At 40.4% G+C, this 20735-nt stretch overlaps 2 protein-coding genes across 7 annotated transcripts in view; one reads left to right on the top strand and one right to left on the bottom strand.

Annotated features, from left to right (window-relative positions):
- Window positions 1-11105, top strand: part of Cut (homeobox protein, cut) — a 136557-nt gene extending 125452 nt beyond the window's left edge. The window contains exons 6-9 of one of the 6 annotated variants that reach the window (XM_071776914.1): window positions 3205-3553; window positions 4003-4651; window positions 4737-5010; window positions 5779-11105. In XM_071776914.1, coding sequence (XP_071633015.1) covers window positions 3205-3553; window positions 4003-4651; window positions 4737-5010; window positions 5779-7475 — 2969 coding nt within the window. In that variant the 3' untranslated portion in view covers window positions 7476-11105. Of the gene's footprint in view, window positions 1-3204; window positions 3554-3978; window positions 4652-4736; window positions 5011-5778 lie in introns of all 6 variants that reach the window. The other 5 variants (XM_071776909.1, XM_071776913.1, XM_071776911.1 and 2 more) reach the window with 5 other exon arrangements.
- A 5073-nt stretch (window positions 11106-16178) lies between these two features.
- Window positions 16179-20115, bottom strand: Ube2g1 (ubiquitin-conjugating enzyme E2G 1 (UBC7 homolog, yeast)). The gene is made up of 4 exons (XM_071776920.1): window positions 19955-20115; window positions 17342-17721; window positions 17126-17248; window positions 16179-16645 (listed from the first exon to the last, which is right to left on the bottom strand). The coding sequence occupies exons 1-3, from the start codon at window positions 19998-20000 to the stop codon at window positions 17168-17170; spliced, it is 507 nt and encodes a 168-aa protein (XP_071633021.1). The 5' UTR covers window positions 20001-20115; the 3' UTR covers window positions 16179-16645; window positions 17126-17167.
- Between the last annotated feature and the right edge of the window lie 620 nt (window positions 20116-20735).

Here is a 20735-nt window from a genome sequence, read left to right as displayed (position 1 = left end):
CCCGCAACAATCGGGTGAGTTTCTTAAGTCACTGTTACCGGCGAGCTCCCACGAAATCGTTCCAGATTTTGTAATCAGAATCCATTGTCGACGTTTCTCCCTTATTTCGCGCCGCGTGCGCGCTTGTGTGTGCGCAGGTCGCGTCGCGTGCACGTGCATGCGTCGAGACAATTTTACGGCGCGAATATAATTGCCGGCGGTACGGTTTCCTTTCCGGTGAAACACGCACGAGCACGCGTACGCGTACGCGAACATTTCCTTCGCGCGTCATCGTCGCGCCCATTGTGTACTGCGAACGGACGCGATTGTTCTCTCTTTCGTCGATTCTCCGTAACCGGTCTTTGATGCCGCGACGCGATCGGGACGCACGTCGACCGTGACGTTTCGCCATCCGCAGGTGAGACGAAGGTGCCAGCGGCGGGTGTGCAATCGCTGAGAAAAGTATGGATTTAGTGCACAAAGCTTGTAACAATGCGGGACATGCCGCGACATTGCGTAAGCAACCGGGCCATTTTCCAAGCGACTTTATCCCGCCATTGAGATTTTTCAAACCGTGAGAAATTAACGCATGTGTGAGCGATCGAAGTAGCGATGAGATGAAAATCTTTTATCATCCAACTGTTGAGAATTATACAATGTACTCACGCGATATTTTTCGGAGTAACGTCTGATTTTAACGCCTTTCCCGCCATAATGTAACATCTTTCATAATTTGATGAAATACTATTACTAAATTTAATTTCATCAAAATTTACCGACAACTACAATACACATGCTACACGCGCATACTTGCCGCTTGCCGCGGAACGCGCAAATCAACGCTGCGAGCGCCTAAAAAGTAGCACAAGTTGATTCGCGATTAAGCAAACCTGTGAAAAAATACCTTTTAATTGAGAGAAACATTGAGAAATTGCGGCGATACCGTTCATTGTATCCGGACTGATGAGAGTGTCTGCGGATACATGCGCGACAAGTAAAGAATTGCGCTCGTTGTCGTTGTATGTTTACACGCGCCGTAAGGTATCGTCCACGATCGCGTTCGTCCGATAATATTTGTTGCTCGACTACTTATATTCTAGATTTTCTATGAGAAAGTTGCGCGGGAGAATGTTGGTTCTCGAATGTAATAATCAACTAGCGCACACGATTCCGTACACGATGCGCGTAAGGTTTCCCATGTGATGCCGAAGTACCCGCAGAAAGGAAGATGTTATAGTGACGCAAGTAACTCATCTCTCACCGTCAGTTTCTAACAAGACTGAACTACGTTGTCGTGTGGCAGCATTTGGTTTGCACGATAATGGTACAGAGCGGAGAATTCAAAGTGCTATATATCAAAATTAATTATCTTCAATAAATAAGATTGTTATTCGGCACGTTAGATACAGCAACTATCGTGAGCTACCGGCGATAAAATTCATATATTTCAACCTTTAGGATTAATCAAGGCCACGTAACATGATTCCTTGAATGGAGCTTAAAATATTGCCATTACGCAATTCAAAGGATATGTACCGTTCGATAATGATGACGTTGATTTCGGGATCGCAGATGGTCTACCCACAGAAAAGATGTATGTAATAGTGACCTCATTTCTTTTATCTCGGTATACCCGCAAACATCATTACATATATATAACGTAATCGTTACATATATGCTTCTCCGAATTCAGCGATAAAATTAGTGATATAACAATGCATATTTATAATATGATAAAAATTTATAACATTTGTCCATGAGCAATCCTTCTGACACATTTCTAATTACGTTTGCCAAGATTATTTTATGTCGGTCATCGCGGTATCTATCAATTTCTCACTTTATAAATACTTCATTAATAGCATCTGATCCTAACAGATCCAGAATCTGCTGTACAGATCTATGAAGGAACTTTTGTTAGTTCTATATGTATATCTATAGGCGCATGAAGAGAGCAGAAGCATAATCACGCAAGCACGAGTTTGTTGGCAGGAATTCAAACGTTGCGACAATGCGCGATCGCGCGGATATGCATATACGTCATCGTTCTCTCTTTTTCCGATTTCACTTGAATGTTTCGAACCACCCACCTAGTTGTCAATTGCACGGACATTTCGCTATCGTTATCTTAATCGGCAAGTCTGTCGATTTCTTCTGACACAGGTATACCTACTTATCTATCAGCGTTAGAGCGTATAATAAGATGGAATGCGACTTACACGGATTATCGCAAGGGAAGTTGAATTTCCCGTGGAGGATGCATGCTATACGATACTCTAATACAGAGAAGCGATGAAAAAGAGACTTTATTCTTCTTCTTAATGCGGCACTCGCCGCGGACGTTGCGATTGCTCATGGCATTAGAAGTAATCATATCTACATAACACAAATGATACAAGATAATGATACAAAACGTAGCTCTCGAATCGCGTCTGGATAAGAATCGTTCACTGCATTCGCAATCGTGGAAATACAGTAGATTCCACGAACGCACGTTTAAGTAAGGAACATCATATCTTGATGGACAAATCACCCGAAGATTATTTCTTCTATACCCGTCAAAATACGTACGGCCTTCTTACGCCGTGTGTCAAGCCACTTTCTCTCGCCGATTCGCGTGCGATGCTCGTGAGAGCAATCAAAGACACGATCGGTGGTTCGTTCATCTGAATCTTGCAGCTGATTGGTCAATTAGACGGGAAACACGTAGGAGGGACTACACTCCTACCGACGTGCAGGGGGAAGACCACAAGGGAGAGAGTTCAGAAGAGGATATTTTAATTATCGTCGTTGAGTATACTTCGCCTTCGGGTTCAGCACGCAGTTATCGATTGCGCGCGTTATTAATTACTTAGGAACATATAAAATCATCCTCCAAATATGACTCATTATTATATAGATTACTATATTTTCGAATAAACATTCTTCGTTAAAAAAATGAATGTGGTTTGTAAAATCAATTTGAGATTTTACAACAATATATAAATCACGTTACATGGTATTAAATAAAGAACATCATTTCTTGAGATATAGAATGATCTCAACAGAAGAAAATGTGCGAAAATAGCAAATAGCACTGCTATCACTCAAAAGTCAGTCAAACAACGCGTCGCGAATTATTTGTGTTTTTCACTTTAAGTTTATTTTTATGTGTATCTAATTATATATTTCTTAAGATCAACCAAACTGAGTAAGAATACACCACAAGTTGTGCCTCACCCGTAGAGTATGTTTCAGGCAAGGAGCAAGGAATGCCAGCATTCGCACGTGGACCACAGGATGGTGGTCCACAGGAAATGAATGACGAAAGATTGGCACATATTCTCTCGGAATCGGGCCATATGCAAATGCGAGGTGAGCACGAGGTATCGAACGACGCTGACAGCAAGAGTCCGAGTAGACTCGGTTGCCCGAGTCCGTTCAACAAAGACAGATTGGACAGCCAAAATAGGAGACTGAAGAAGTACGAAAACGACGACATTCCCCAGGAGAAGGTGGTAAGGATTTACCAAGAAGAATTGGCCAAGCTGATGGGCACGAGAGTGGAAAATCTTCGTCCGCGAGAGTTCCCTAGGTAAGATCACGATTAATGACATGGATTTGCTTGCCGACGTTTATATCGCAATTCACCCGAATGACACACAATCTCTTCCGATGCACGATGATGACTAAACGCATGACACACACGACCGAATTAATGTCTTATACTTACTCGGACATTGTGGCACGAAATGTCAAGAGCAAATCGTTATTTTGTGATAAAAAAAACCTTATTTGAGTGGTGCAAATTTCTATGTCTCTACCTAACTCTAATAAAAATACTCCATGTAATAGAATATGATGACCTACATGTATCTCGATTGCAATTGGAAAAAAAAATTTTGTTCTGTGCGACATGTAATTTAAAGTTGATGGATGTATCGTACAATATTTATGTACGATTGCGTTTACCGCGATTGATCATTATTGAGGACAGCACACGACCTCGATTGACCGTAGCGCGATCTTTCCGCATTTTTTCAGTGGTACCCAGGGCGGTCTTCAAGGCATCGAGCGCACCCAGGAAGACATTCGACTAGCATTGGATGCTTATCACCGTGAGCTCCAAAAATTGAATACCGCACCAGGTCAGAATCCCTCGATGGCCGGATTGCCGGGATTGCCTGGACTACCAGGTTTGCTGGCACTTCAACAGCAAGCTCTTCAACAACACCACTTAGCCGCGAATGGCGGCGGCGGTGTTCAGGACTTGAGTTTAGGCAAAGTGGATCCGCGCAATAAAATGATAAACGGTGTGTCGGAAGAAGAAAAAGAGAAGATGGAAGAGGCGATGAGACACGCCGGAAGTGCATTCTCTTTAGTGAGGCCGAAGCAGGAATCGACGGGTCCTCAATCAACGCCCGGCGGTTCCAGCGCGAGTTCACCCCTTGGCAATTCCATACTTCCCCCCGCGATGACACCCAATGAGGAATTCTCTAGTGCAGCGGCAGCCAGCCCTCTTCAGAGAATGGCCTCTATCACGAACAGTCTGATAAGTCAACCGTCCACCCCAACTCACCATTCGGCCAATCAAAGACCGCTGAAAGCCGTGCTTCCTCCGATTACCCAGCAGCAGTTCGACCTGTACAATAATCTTAACACGGAAGATATTGTAAAGAGGGTAAGCGTGATTGTAAGCGTGATTCAAGTAATCATACCAAGCGTCAATTTATTGTTTGTGTTACATATATCTAATTTTGAATATTTCTAATCCACAGGTGAAGGAACAGCTGTCTCAGTATTCGATTTCACAGCGGCTATTCGGCGAATCAGTATTGGGTCTATCTCAGGGATCAGTGTCAGACCTCCTCGCGCGTCCAAAACCATGGCACATGCTGACCCAAAAGGGTCGTGAGCCCTTTATTCGGATGAAGATGTTCCTCGAAGATGACAACGCGGTGCACAAGCTCGTCGCCAGCCAGTACAAGATCGCACCGGAGAAGCTAATGAGGACCGGCGGCTACGGCGGCCTGCCTCGTAAGTTTAACTCAGGTCAATATAGATGTTTTGTTACTTTATTATCAATGTAGTTCGGGAGCTCTGATATGTCTGACGAACACGACGTCACGATAACGTGTATTTTGTTACGACAAAAAAAACAACTTTAAACAAGCATGACATCTTTGCAACATATTGTAAGATTCCTTCGTCGATTGAAAACGGAGCAAATGTTTATTGTATTCCGTTTACTCCAGTAAGCAGTAATGCACCCCACTACCGTTTGTTTCTGATTTTTCGGCGAGTTTATTTTGTACGGTAACGTGTTCCAGAGTCACTCGTAACGGAGCCTTTATCAGGTGCTCACTAGATAGTGAGACACGGTAGCCGTTAGTTTGGTTGAGACTGCGGTATTCAGTGTTAAGGCTTAAAAGATAAATCTTTTGCGAATCGTGAATTTCTGTGTTAGTGTAACCGGTACGAAGGGACATAAATGAATTTTGTAACGAATGTGCACGCCAAGTTGAACTATAACTCAATTTCTCATCCTTCAATTAAATATTATAAACTAAACTTCGAGACTCATTGAAACAATCGGCTCTTCCTTACATATCACTCTAATACTTTATCAAAGACCTTACAATATATGCAACTTCTTTACTTTATTGCAGAATGAGTTGAAAATTGTATTGATATGATCTTTGATAAAAATAAATGGACAAAGACTTGCATTGTTTGACGTCCGTAGGAGACGAGCTTTCGGACTATCAAATTTCGTTTAAAACTCCTGAATTTTCTTGATCAAATTTCTTATTGTTACAGCTTGTGGAACACCTATGAAACCTATGCCGCCAACGAAACTCGTCCAAGAACAGCTTCAGAACGCAGCGAAGGCGCAGGCCGCCGCTCAAGCAGCTGCGCAAGCAGCGGCGCAACAGCATCAGCAGGAGAGTCAGATGCAGCTCGGCCCACCACAACAAAGTCCTCAGCATCCGCAGCATCCGCAGCATCCTCAGCCACCACCACCGATGATGTTGACCCCGCCCGGACCTCATCATCCTCATACTCAGCTCAGCATGCAAGAACTTCAAAAAAAACAACAGCAGCAGCAACAACAAATGTCACTACACTCGCCGCATCATCAAATGGCACCGTCGCCACTTCGAAGTCTTCATCCGCACATTTCACCAAGCGTATACGAGATGGCCGCCCTTACGCAGGATCTCGACACACAGACAATCACAACGAAGATCAAGGAAGCGTTACTGGCTAACAACATCGGCCAAAAGATCTTCGGTGAAGCAGTTCTCGGTCTGTCGCAAGGCTCCGTCAGTGAGCTACTGAGCAAACCGAAACCATGGCATATGCTCAGTATAAAAGGCCGGGAGCCTTTCATTAGGATGCAACTTTGGCTGTCAGACGCACACAACGTCGACCGACTGCAGGCGTTGAAGAATGAACGACGAGAGGCGAACAAGAGACGACGTAGCAGCGGTCCCGGTCACGACAACAGCTCCGACACTTCGAGTAACGACACGGCCGAGTTCTACCACGCGGCATCACCTGGTCCGGGACCCACTACCGGGAAGAAGCAGCGCGTTCTTTTTTCGGAAGAACAGAAGGAAGCTCTCAGACTCGCCTTCGCCTTGGATCCGTATCCCAATGTGGCCACCATCGAATTCCTTGCCAGTGAACTCGCCCTGTCCTCGAGGACGATAACGAACTGGTTTCACAATCATCGAATGAGACTGAAGCAACAGACGCCGCACGGCCAACCGGAGCCGCAATCGCCACGAGAACCCGGCCAACCGTTCGACCCTGTTCAGTTCAGATTGTTATTGAACCAAAGACTGTTGGAGATTCAAAAGGAGAGACTGGGTTTAGGAAATGTACCTTTACCTTACTCTCCGTACTTTAATCCTAACCTGGCGGCCCTGGTAGGTAATGCATTGAAGGAACAATGCTCCGGTCTTGACCTCTCCATGAATGCTCTGAAGCGAGAGCCCAATCAAGAATTCGAGGACGAGGACGTCGAGGACGCGATGAGTAATCTAGGTAGCGAGGATTCGGAAGGTTCGGCCGGCAGTATAAAGAGGGAACCCACAGAAACACCGACGGCACCCACGACGGCCAGGTCCAATAGAAGAAAACCCGCGGCACCACAATGGGTGAATCCAGAGTGGCAAGAACCAACGAGAACGGGCGACGAAGTTATCATCAATGGCGTTTGCGTGATGCAGACGGACGATTACGGAGTAAAGAGAGAGGCCGAGGAAACTATAAGAGTCGAGCCGACACCAGTGCAGGATCGATACGAAGAGGATGCTCAGAGCGATGTCTCTTCCGTGTCGGGCAACAATGGGGCCGATCGGGATAGCCCGCTTCCTAGTCCAAAGTCTGGTCAGAACAGTCCAACGACGTCGCTCAGACCGCCGTCGGCGCAACAGACGCAACAGTCCACGGAAGAAAGTCCGAAGGACGTGGTGAAACACGAACCAGAGGAAACGTGGGATTACTAGGACAATTCGAGGCACAAAATTCCATGGGATTACGCGCGAGCTCGATGTTTTTTCTTCGGACAAAGTCGAAACTCGAGCGGAATGTCCAACGTGTTTCCAGGGTCGTATTGTTGAGATATGCCAAAACGCTTTGTAAGAAAAGACGTTCCGCAAGGATCACCGATCTAGTTAAGTTTTAAATGAGAAAACCAGCTATAGGACTCGATCGTGCGAGTCCTGCCTACCACGAGGGCATTATCATAGTGAGGCGAACGCAAAGAATCTAGGAAGGTGTCATCGGAGAGGAAACAAGAGGATATCTTGGTCGACGGACCAGCGCCAGGAGAACAAAACGATCAAAACTGAACGGAGCTCAATCAAAAGGACTCACATTGACATTTTCTATGCGGCAAGTGTTACGAGATCAGTGTCGGTGCGCGCGGGCCAATGGCGAGATCGTATCATTTAGAGGAACTGTGAAGTACAACGAGGCCGGCTGTGGAAGGACGACGGGCTCTCGTTGCAATTCGCTCGAAATTCGAGAGAACCCCGGCCGCTTTCGCTTTTGGATGACACTCCCCCTCCCGATGATGGATGATCAATGGGGTATCATTCCAGCGGAGGGGAGAGACTAGGAGCGGACTAGATAATGCACGGAAAACGGAGGTGGTCCGGGTTCGCCACAGTGCAATCTCCCAGTAACTAATTGTTAGATCGAATTATTATTAATTTTTAAACGAAAATTACGCGCGACGGAACGGCCGATTAATAATTATTGCATAATTGTGATTCATGTTATTGTTTATACTCGCCTCCCTATATCCCCCATAGCGATTAAGCTGTTAATGTTGTATACTCCTCTCTCTCTATCTCCAGTTACGTACCTTTTTATCTCTTTCGGTTAAGACTCGACGTTTTCCTCTCTCTTTTCCTACCTTTTGCTTATCCGTCTATTTATAAAACTGCGAGGAGAATGATCACTTAAGACCGTTACCAATGTTATTATTATCACTGCTATTATATATAATTACAAATTATTAATATTATTATTAAATAATTATAATTATCATTATTGAATAATCTCAGTTGACAAGAGCACTGTCATCGATTACTATTTTTACGTTGATATGTTGAACGGCGTTGCAGAATGTAAAATACCAAAAAAGAAGTAAATTTATTCGTTCCACGAGATGATTATTTAAACTTCCTTTTTCTATTTGTTGGAAACTATTAGCTGCGCTAAAATAATTGGTGATGAATATATCTTTGACGATTATTATTTAATATTCTTTTGATTATTATTATTGTATTATATTTATATTATTGTATTATTAGGCTTATGTTATCATTACTATTATTATTCTCATTATTATATCAATAATCATTATTATTTTATTATTATTAGAATCATTGTCGTGACAACAATGTGGCTTGTAAAGCCAATGTGATAGAGCTTATATTGCGATGATGCATAAAGAGAAAGAGCGCGTGCGAGCAAAAGACGAACAGGCACGCTGATTTCACAGAACGAGGCGAGAGATTGCGCGAATTTATCGTGCGATTTTTAGCATATGTAAATATCTCTGTACAAAGAAAAAGAATGGAAGAAACTTCGGAATACGAAAACAAAGAACTACATACATGCATACGTACACACATATACATATACACATACAGGTACACGCACGTATATAAACACAATACGATCTTGTATATTTACTTACTTACCACACTTAACTATCTAATAGCGTACGAATATATCCACACGCAGACTAACAGCGGTACACATTGAGCGACTGCACGCTGAATTTTCACTTGTCGCGGACGGTATTGGTATTGCACACCGTAAGGATGAAGTTGCGTAATCAGTGACGAACGATGAGATAAGAGAAGAAAGAGAATTGAGCCATGTGTTTCAATAACCACTCGTCGCGATCCGTGAAAATGCAGCGTTCGGTTTATTATAAGCGGCGCAAAAGGAGAACACGTAATTATGAGAATTTGCCGTAAATTAATCGATGCCTAGAGGGAGGGAAAAATGCGCAGAAGAATAGAAGATACTTCGAGGCGATTCAGCGAGACATTAAGAGCGAAAGGACGAGTGAACGAATGAGTGAACATGTGCGTGCGTGATGAACTTCGTAAGAGAGAGAAAGAGAGACAGTCCTCGAATTATTACGAATCAAACTATAGTATTTACCAGAATAAATTTTAATCTTCAATTAAATTCTAGTCCGCAATTAAAAATATAAAAAAAAAGGAAACAAACGTGAATGATATTGCATGGCACGAGGCAGAGACGCAAGGAATTCGTGCGAGACGATCGCTTTAGAAGGGCATTGCTAAACGAGAGACCAGTGATCGATGGATTCTGTTTTTCCCCATTCCCCAACCTTGATTCTCGATTCTTTTTAAAGTTTTTCATGAATCGTCACAACGGAAGTCGATCGGACCGGATTATCGAATGTACATATTGCTATACTCATGCGATTACATCTCGTAACTTAATGACGCTGATTCCGCCTGTCGACGAGTGATCCTGAGTCTTACCGAGTAGCCTGACGATCAACGAGAATATGAACGATCGTGGCAGACGAGATCACGACAAAGACATCCGTATTTCATCGATCGTCTATAAGTCTACAATAGTAAAAGCTCCGGAGCAGGTTACGATGAAGCAGGGAGAAAAAGAACAAACGTGCGATCTCACATCTTCGAATACCAAACTAAATTATTTCGCTCGAGCATTAGTCTAATATTCATCCTTATACGATTTGTCAACTTGGGTTAACTGTACGACTGACGCGGCATCCGCCAATCGCGAATCCGTAGATAATCGTCGATTCTCACGACGGAGGAGTCGAACGCGAGCTCGTTTTCTTAGGATTTATTACAGGTACAACAATAATGCGACTCGTGTCGACGATCGGATTTTAGGCCGCATTCGCAGCCGAAGCTCGACGGATAGGCGCCTTACGATTTATTATATATGTTATACATTATGATTGTTTCCCTGTTCTTCGTTCGCGGCGGACAAATGTAACGCATAGATTCTTTGTAGATACAGGATAGCCGGTAGATAGCCGATTAGCTTTAATTATTTAAACAGTACAGCTTTATGTCGAGAGCAAAGATCGACGACCGTCTATGGTGTACGGCGGACATGTAATATAACGTAACGAATACACAAGTGCATAATTGCGTGCGGATGCGTTAGCGTTATCGACAACGGCGGGAAGGAGGGAAATCATATCGTAAAACCTAATAATATTTTACAACAAAAGGTAACTGTAGATAGACATTTAAAAGCTGTTGAGGCCCCCCCCCAGGACGCGCGAGGGAGAGACGCGCGCGTGTACCGAAACCGCACGCGCGCGGGCATACGATCAAAAAAAAAAGAAAAAAAAGAAGAGTAAACGAACCACGAAGGACACTGTCATCCAGTAGTGAAAATAATGTATTAAAAAAAAAACAAGAAGGTTTACCTAAAGTAATAGTCTATTGATTTGTATTTCATTTCGAACTGTATTATAGCTTTAAAGAGTATCCTGTACATTGCATAAACACACGAGCACTATTGTTTTAAATTGTACGTTTACGATTATTATACGAAGATAAAAAAGAAATAAATAAGGTATACAAAATATTGAAGATATATGAGAGATTTATTGACGATCTTAACTTTATAAGGATCTTTAATATCTCCTTTATGCGACTTTACGAAAAATTATATTAAATTATATTATCCATCTCTTCCGTGAGAATTTGAACATTAAGGCGGCTAATTGTTGCTAAATATCAATAACAATAACAATCATCACCGCCTCGGAGACATTGACAGAATAAATTATTGCTACAACTTATTTGGTTTCTTTCTAACTTTGAAATGCTTCTCTTCGAATTTCAAAACTTTAGCTCTTTATCTTCTTGATTAATTTGATATGTGCATGTTTAATAATCACTACTTTTATAGGCAAAAAGAGATTTTTTGGTAATTCATTTTCAGAAAGACAGAATTTCATAATATTTTACTTTTATGTAGCATATAAAACGTGAAGAAGCAACTATGATGGCTTATCTTTGTTTTCTTTGAAATAATACATTTATTACACAATATATCTATTACATGTTTTTCTCTGTAATTTAATACTGGAAAAATATGTAACAAGCGTATAATTGTAAAAATATACATAATAACATGAAGAGACTTGATGTTTCAAACTGTCTTAAGTATTATTACGCTAATTATTCTTGTTATTCTGATTCCCTAGATGAATCTTACATTCTTACCGTTTAAAATTCTCGGAGTAGTTGTTAAACATGCAATAACATACAATTCAACCACGAGATAAATGGAAGATTATCTTCATTGTATATACGCATAAAATTATATTATTCGTATCAATGTTTCCTTTAAAAAGTTTCTAAATTAAAAGCCTGTATATTAAATATTACGCTGCAAATTATTAATCACCCATCTTTTCCCTTTTTTACCGTATTGATCTTGCTTTAATATAGCCTTAATAAATTTTAAACTTTTGACACGAATAAAATTGCTAGAATAACAAAAAATTTTTGTAAACTAATTAAACTGGATATTATTTTTATGGATCTCGCATATTATATGCACATTAAAAAATAGAAAACGAAAATTGGATTTAATGTTTTTATACTCAAATTTATTGCACTAATTTATTATACTCATTATCGTGCAAATAAAGAAAATAATTAAACACGATGTTCTATTTTTTAACAAAACTGTAGAGAAATTAAAAAATAAATTTGTATTATATTATCTCGGAATTATATTTTGAAATGTTAAACAAACTTTTACTTTTTTTTATTAACGTTTGCTGCAGCGGCATCTTACAGCTGAGGAAAGAAGCATGTGATTTCCCACCACAATCACTTACCTTCGATTGCAAATATAAATTTTATGTACGCTTATATATAAGAAGATATTTTAATCTTCCTATTCTATATTTTATATATGTATAAATATTTATTACATATATTCACACAAAAAAAACATTTACAAGAGAATGTACTTTATTAAACTTTCGTTAACCGCAGTAGGTACGCGTCTAAGATCTCGATATTGTAGAGCCCTTTAAATAAAATTGCAATTTGTATTGTCGAAATGGGTTAATTAATTTTATTATTTACTTGCAAAAATGTAAATTGTAAATGAGAATACAATCATCAAAGTGCGGCTCTTAATATATAGTTATACATATATAAAAGGATAACAATGAAAGTGGCGGATGATATTGTTATTGTTATTGATTAATATAAAGATGTAATAAATGAATTCACTCACTAGTCGTTGTACCCTCGCTAAGTACACCTTTAGCTGTACCTGCACAGAAATTAATGTATTATAATTAATGTTAATTAATTATATTTTTTGTATGTACTGATTCTTACATATTATTTAATTATTTCCATTTTGATTAAAACGCGGCTGTACGCAATAAATTGTATAAATAATTACTTAAATACTTTGTCATTTATAATTGATTTTAATTATTTAAATATTTCTTAGTTATTCCCCCTTATGATTCAATAAATAATCGCAATCATGTATATGCATTATCACGATAGCATGCACACATATATGTACATACTACAACGAATAGATAATTTTACTCACCAGTTAGGGCATTGCTGTTTACTACATCCGTTGTAAAATCCATCCTGGAAATGTCCTTTGTCAGATCCGTCGAGGAAGCGATGAATGCCGGAAACGAGTACTTAATCACGCACTGAACGAACTCCGCAAGTTAACTCGCGCTTTACACTTCGTTTTCGGAATAGCGGAAAAATCGCGAATTCACGCCGCGAGTTCGCCATGGTGCGACATGACACGAAGATGAAATGCACTTTGTTCCACGACGCGTTTCGACATAATTGCAATCAACTATTGACGATAGCGGATTTTTCATTAGACGTAGCAAGTACCTCTCTCGCGATATTGTATAAGCTAGGTTTCCGAATTAAATTGTATCGAAAAATTTTAAAAATATCAACGTTAGATACGTTTACTAATTACGTTTATGTATATGTATAAAATGCGTAATAGATTTTATTGTAATATTGGCACTACCAATATTATACGTTCAATTCTTGCGAGCTATTTATTTTCAATTTAAAGTTTTAATATGAATTTAATATAAATACAATAAAAAAAGAAATTTTTATAACCGTAGCTACCATCGCATTAACTATAATTTAACTACTCAATTATTACTGCGTATTTTAATCTGTCTAAAAAAGTATATACAGAGATGGGTAAGAAAAAAAAGATATTCGATTAATCTTACAAATATAATGATCATAACGTAATCTATAATTATTCATCTGTAACTAACAGCGTCCAGTACGGAAAATTTATCACGGTCGCTGCCAATTATTATGTCAATACGTATATAAGTATTGTTACAATTAATTCTCATGCACATAATTTTATAAACATAATAAACACATCTACCGCTGCAGAAAATCATAATAAACTATAACTACATACAACGAATAACTGCTTAAAGAATATCGTAAGCAGTAATCGCGACTAACAGGGAAAATTATCGCGATCGCTGCCAATAAGTATCGCAAATTTTAATTATCTCATACATATAATTTAGCAATCACAACTATTATTACAGCAAACTACAGAGTTTCTAGCCTGCAAAACAACTATAAGCAGTGATTGCGGCTAAAGTAAAAAATAATCGCGATCACCGTCAATTATTACATGTACAAATACCACCAATTATTATGTAAATATATACTACTAAATTACTACATATATAAATACTGCATATTTTAATTAATTTATGCATAAATAATCGATCCGTAGAAAATTATGGTTATGCTACGGTAGTATGAAATTTATTTTACGGAATTGCAATGTACATTCACTGTACTACGTTATTAACACGATATATCTATTATTACTACAGTCACACCGAGCACCGAGTTCGCTTGATACGGAATTTTTGTTCGTATTACCGACGCGACACACTTTACCCAGTGAGCCTACAATCGCACGGAGTTTACTTGGCGAAATTCTCGTTTTCATGTTATCGACGCGACCAGACGCCGCCACATAGCAAGTGACGCTACGATTGTATGGAGTTTAGTTGACGGATCTGTGGCACATTCGCCGTCTATCGTCTACTTGATCGTCTACCGACGCGATATACTATACTCAGCGGCGGATTTCCCGCTTTACCCGTTAGATACAGTTTATACGCATGATATAATTATCAATGAGCATTAAATTTTGGACATGCTACGTCTAATGAAAAGTACGTTAAACGCGTACTGATTTATCTTAGGGTGACATAAGGGTCATATTCGCGTGCCTACGTCATCGGAATTCGTACTCATTGGAACTATACCGAGAGGCTGCATTCCCTTTGGACGCTTTCGTGCTGAAAACGTATTCTATCTTTATTGCACAGTATGTTAAAGAAAGATCGAATACGCTTTCAGCACGAAAACGTTCAAAGAGAATAACGCAGCCCGAATTCAAACCTCACAGTCCAGCGTCGATCACGATCGATGAAACGGCAACGATCACGATGATCCGAGGAAACCGACACATTCCGGCAATCGCCCGTCACTTTAATCGGCACTCCCGATAGAAAGACGGCTATTTAGGCACACTTAACGAGTAAAATTCGCGATTAATTGCGGAGCGCGGACACTTCGTCCGTCCGCTCCGAAAGCACCGCCGAAAGTGTCATGGCGGCCGATCAAGCGCGCCACATCGAATGTTTGAATTAGTGTGACTACTTGAGACAGCGAATCAGAGATCGCGGAGAGAATTATTAGATGTTTTCTAGGCGCTTTTCAGCAAACTACAATTATCAACAATCTTCTATTTAATTTAATAAAAAGATATAAAAAATAAAAGTGATAATGTATATGAGTTACTGTTATTATTCATGTTATTTGTATGTAAATCTATACTTGATGCTGTCGAAAATGGCAGTTTATTTCATAAAAAATCTGTTTTAATAAAAGTTGTTCTAAATAAATATAAATAAGAATGACAGAAATAAAAGATACTATATGTCTTGCTTGTGTCATTATATGTTCTGATAAGAAAGTATATGACAAATAATTAATAAAATGGATGAGAAAAGAGCAGGTGTAATGTAACATAGACGTTGTTTCAATGTCTGAAGATTTAATTGACAATATGAAATAATGTATAACCCCAGATCAAAGAATTTATACGAATTTCACCTAAGTTGAACGAATTTCCTAAGAGGAAAGAATTATTTCCATTTCAATGTAATGATGATAAAGAACCGCAAGTTTAATTCGTAAGGAAAGCGCCGTTACTCTGCACACGAGTTTTAAGAGTGAATACCATACCATATACGTATATGTATATTACGTTACGAGCACTAACTGTAATTATTGATACATTAACAATAATATTATCATTATTATCACTTGAATTAGAATTAATTATTTTGGCAACTTACGGTTCGATGGAAATTTAATATATATTTTACATTACCGCGTACGTACGGTTTCAATTATTCTCACCGCAATGTCATATGCAAGTCGTATGCAGTCCATTCTCAATTCTCAATAGTTGAGACATTTTACAAGATTGTTTGCATGTGTCCCGTCTTTTTTGACTTTATAAAAAAATTTATTTATACATATATATATATATATATTTATGAAAGTAAGAAAATACGAAACGACACACTAAGGAATTATTATTGAGAGATAAACGTAAACATATTATTTTAAATTACAAGGTTCTGTCCAACGGGGCTCAGGATCGTTCTTGAGCATGGGAGGGGCAGGGGAGAGTTAAGTTTTTTATAAGAACTATTAATATTAAGGTAATAATCATACAGAGATGATACTTTTCTTTATGTATACGTGTAAATTAATTTTCTTTAGCTGTTTATTATGTAAAAGGTGAATTGCGTGTGTATCTCCTTTATGTTCTCCGTCTCGATGGATTTGGATCGTACGTTGGTGGCGGTGATTTAATAAACATGATAGAGCAGCGTGAGCTTTTCTCTCGCGTTCACACACGCTCTGTCTTGCTTTCTCTCTCTGCATAAGGATGGGTCAGGCTTATTCCGCTTTTAGTGGCACTGTTATCCGTTAGCTTTATGCTGAGCGTCGGTATCTTTCTTACAGTGCTTACGGCTTCCCTATATTTATATTACAAATGTATATATTGTCAAAACAACTTCGCTAATATTAGGCCTGTTCGTTTTCGCTGCAATTCTAAACTAGTGCAATAAGTTAGAATAAAAGAAAATATATTTGTTTCATTCTAACTTATTGCACTAGTTCAGAAGTGCCGCGAAAACGAACAAGCCTATAATTCATATGATCATAAATAATATAAGATAAATTTATTAAATGTGTCATTATTACTAGACATCGGATTTTTTATATGCAAATTGTTGGGAAAGAGCAATTAGTAACTAAGATTTCTTTTCTCTAAGGTTATTTCTAATATCCAATATGTTACAATATGAATATATGTTACAGTATAAATATGTTCAGTATAAATGTTGGATATTATAAATAACCTAAATCTTAGTTATTAATTGCTCTTTTCCAATATTCTGCATAAAAATCCGACGTCTAATTATTACATTATTACTTATTTTTGCAAAACTTACCAGAATTAAATAAGTCTTTCCATTTGAATATTTGTTCATCCCCTACAAACACTCCTCTTGGCTTTTTCTCACGCACCTCGCCACCTTTCGCTTAAATTCCGTATAACTTTCCCTCCACTCTTTCTACAATAAGAGAAAAAAAAGTAGATAAGTTATTTATACAAAGAGAAAAAACCACAAAGCACATAATATTTTCAAATATATACAGATACTTACGGCGGCATCCACATTAGCAGGGCTTTCATCGTTAGGATCTGCAAGCATGCTTATAACACTTATCAAGATAGTTTCGACTGTGTGAACTGGTAACCACCGCTCCGACGCTTTCTCATATCCCCATTTGTCATCACCGGGTTCATGCAATATCGATATACACACATCTCCATTTTTGTCGATATTTGGATGCCATATTTCGGTTATAAATTTCATTCTTGGTGGCCTAAGTGGATATTCTTTTGGAAACTGTAAATGTGCTTTGAAGAAACCACCTTCGTACAATGTATCCGGAGGTCCAATAATGAGTACTTCCCACCGATATATGTCATTGTCGTCTATGAGGCCTGCAGAAAACCCTTCTACTGGGTTTTTATTTAATTCTGTAAGAAAGGAAGAAAATGAGTAAAGACGAAGAAAGAAAGACTGACTAGAGATTATGTCATAGGTTCTATATTCAAATCATATCTGACTTATTTAACAATGAAAATACATCCGAAAATGTAAACAATAAACTGTTACAATAAATATGAAATATATTCATATCAGATAACGAGTATCGATTAACAAAGTACTAATTGTATTCCATTATTTCAAGATATTTTTTGTCCTAAAAAATGAAAGAATTTAAGTATTTAAAGACTAGCTGAAACTTTAAATTCTAACAGAGAGCTTAACAAATGATATAATAATAATTAAAATATGAAATAGCAACAATAAGTCAAGATGATACCTATGACAAGAAACCTATGTATAGGTTTTAACAAAAACTATGATAAAACAAGCGCGACATTATCACCAAGTTATAATTAGCTCCGGAGTAATGATTCATATATAATTATCTTCTAAAACAATTTTCACACAACATATACTCCGGAAACACAATAGATTCATTTTGAATGTCGCAGGTCAATCTTCCTCGGGAGAGGACCATCCCCTAGACTCATCATTTAACATACCCGAGAGAGAGAGAGAGAGAGAGAGAGAGAGAGAGAGAGAGAGAGAGAGAGAGAGAGAGAGAGAGAAAATACAAAAAAGCAGTGAGCTTCTAAATCTCGACCAAACATGAATAATCAAGATCGTGACAAAACTTCTAGCTAATTGTGACGGCAAGTGCAGCTTGTCATCAGATTACAGAGGACATCGTCCAAGTGTCTAGGTTATGTTCCCCGCCAGATAACGGCAACGCGTAAAAAAGGGGGAAAGAGCAGCATTGTCCATGGGGGTAAGCTCATTAGCGCGATGACAGTCGCGCGTGCACGTGCACGCGTCAGCTACGACACGTCAATCGCCGCCAGGCAGCGTGTCCGGGACGGAACGCGCGCGCGCGCGCGCGCGGCGTACAGGTTAAGTTCGCCCATGCGAGATCGCCGCTGCACGGGAGGCCGAGCGGTGCGGTGAGTCAGCGCGACGTGCCCCGCGCGAAGGAGACGCTGGAGACGAGGCACGAGGTTACTGACGCGACGACGTTCTTTCTCTCTTTCTCTCTCTATCTCTCTCTCTTTCCTTCTCTCCTCGTCTCGCTCTCGCGCGCGCACGCAGCGCGACTCCGTTCTACGTCGCGGTCGCACAAAGAGAGGCGAAACTCCGAGGCATTTTTCGTGGCGTCGATCTCGTCTGGAACAGGGGAGCATAGCCCGAAGGCGGCTGACCTTCGATGGTCGTTGCACGACGCGCTTTTGCTCGCTCTTTCCTTCCCTTCCCTCTTTCTCCTTCATTCTTTCTTTCTTTCCCTCGCACTCTCTCTCTCTCTCTCTCTCTCTCTCCGGCGATTCCGGCTCTCACGCTCGCTCCTCGCGCTCTCTCTCGTCCCTATCTGTACGCTGTCTCCCGTTTTCTTTTTTTTCCTCTCAATTTTTACTTTATTTTCTTTCTCTCTCGCTTCGCCGCTCGATGTTTTTTCCCCGTCACGCTCACGAGGAGAGTAACGTGCACACGACGGCGGTGACGCGCGTACGCTATAAATAACAAGGCCTGCAATTATTTTCGGGCACGAGGCGAGAGAGGCGGCCTTCGTTCGGCGACATCGACGTCGTCCTCATCGTCTCGGCGCGCGACGACGAACCGGCTCTCGTCCGCGACGAGACGGGAGCGGGGACGGAGGTTGGGGAAGAGGGGGAGGGGGATAGCGGGGAAGGGGACAGGGAAACAAGTCAAACTTGGAGATCGCAGCGTGCCGCGGAGGACGACGAGGGTGACGGTGACGTTTACGCCGCCGCCGCTTAGGTTAACGTTTATTCACGGCGCAGCGTACACAGACTCTCTCTCTCTCTCTCCTCGCGGGAGAGAGAAAGAGAGAGCGTATTGATTTTCACGCCCCGTATCTGAGCGGCGCGGTCACAGCCGAGCCGGCGAGGACGACGTGCGGAGCGCGCCGAGCGTGGCCGCGGTTACCCGCGAGCGCGACGACTCCACGACGTGGACGAGCGCGGCGAGGAGGCCCGTCGCGGGGCGACGTCGGTCGGGCCGCGAGACACGACGGGACGGGCGACGGGCGGCGGAGTCCTTCGTGCGAGAGAGCTCGAGTCACACGACTCCGCGGGGATTACCACGCACGGTCCGCGCTTCGCGCTACCGTCAGACGCACTTAACACTCGCACCGCGCTCACATTGTACCTGCTAATTGTTTCCGTAATAGCAGCGCGGACTGTGGCTCTGACATTAATAAAAGTTCAGTTAAATAAGACTAAGACTGAAAACAATCACTTTTGCTTGACTGGAAAGATGGCTAGGTACGTCGCGGAAGCGGTGACCACGCATGCGCCACTGGCTAAACATATGTTCTTCCGTCCCGAGCACTGCGCCGGTCTGATGCACCGGCGCCGTCGGTGCCACACGCCGCGTGACAATCGATTGAAACTCTGGACAAAGCGACGAACTGTGAATAAAGCAGAGCACCGATGTTAGCGAGAAACAATCGTGAAGCGAACGGAGCTAAAACTGCGCCGACAAATGGTAAAAGCAGGTATTCAAACTATAATTCCAAACTTCAAAGTAAATATCCGATACACGATAACGAGAATGAAATTCAAGTTCTGGAGGCGTGAAGGGAAACACAATTTAATTAGTTGTGATTATGTTAATTAGAATAATTAATTAGGTTAATGCAAGTAATATATGAGGCTTAAGTAATCAATTATATTGCAATCTCTTTTATTAAAATAGAATTATAATTGTGAATTATTATTTTGTTTAAATAGAACTTGCAGTGACCGAAAGTTAATTATATTGTAATTAAACTTAATCATATATAAAATATAATTTTATGAAAATGCATACAACGTAAAATTTATAAGAGAAAATTGTTTTTATTATATTTTTTAACTTAATATGCATTTTCTCTATTTCAAAATTTTAACAATTACGAAATAATCTCTCAACACAAAAACGTATAGTA

Source organism: Temnothorax longispinosus, chromosome 4 (genome assembly GCF_030848805.1).
Source record: "Temnothorax longispinosus isolate EJ_2023e chromosome 4, Tlon_JGU_v1, whole genome shotgun sequence".
Classification (NCBI taxonomy): Eukaryota; Metazoa; Arthropoda; class Insecta; order Hymenoptera; family Formicidae; genus Temnothorax; species Temnothorax longispinosus.
Note: the sequence above shows the minus strand (reverse complement) of the source record. Positions and strands in the feature narration are given on the sequence as shown.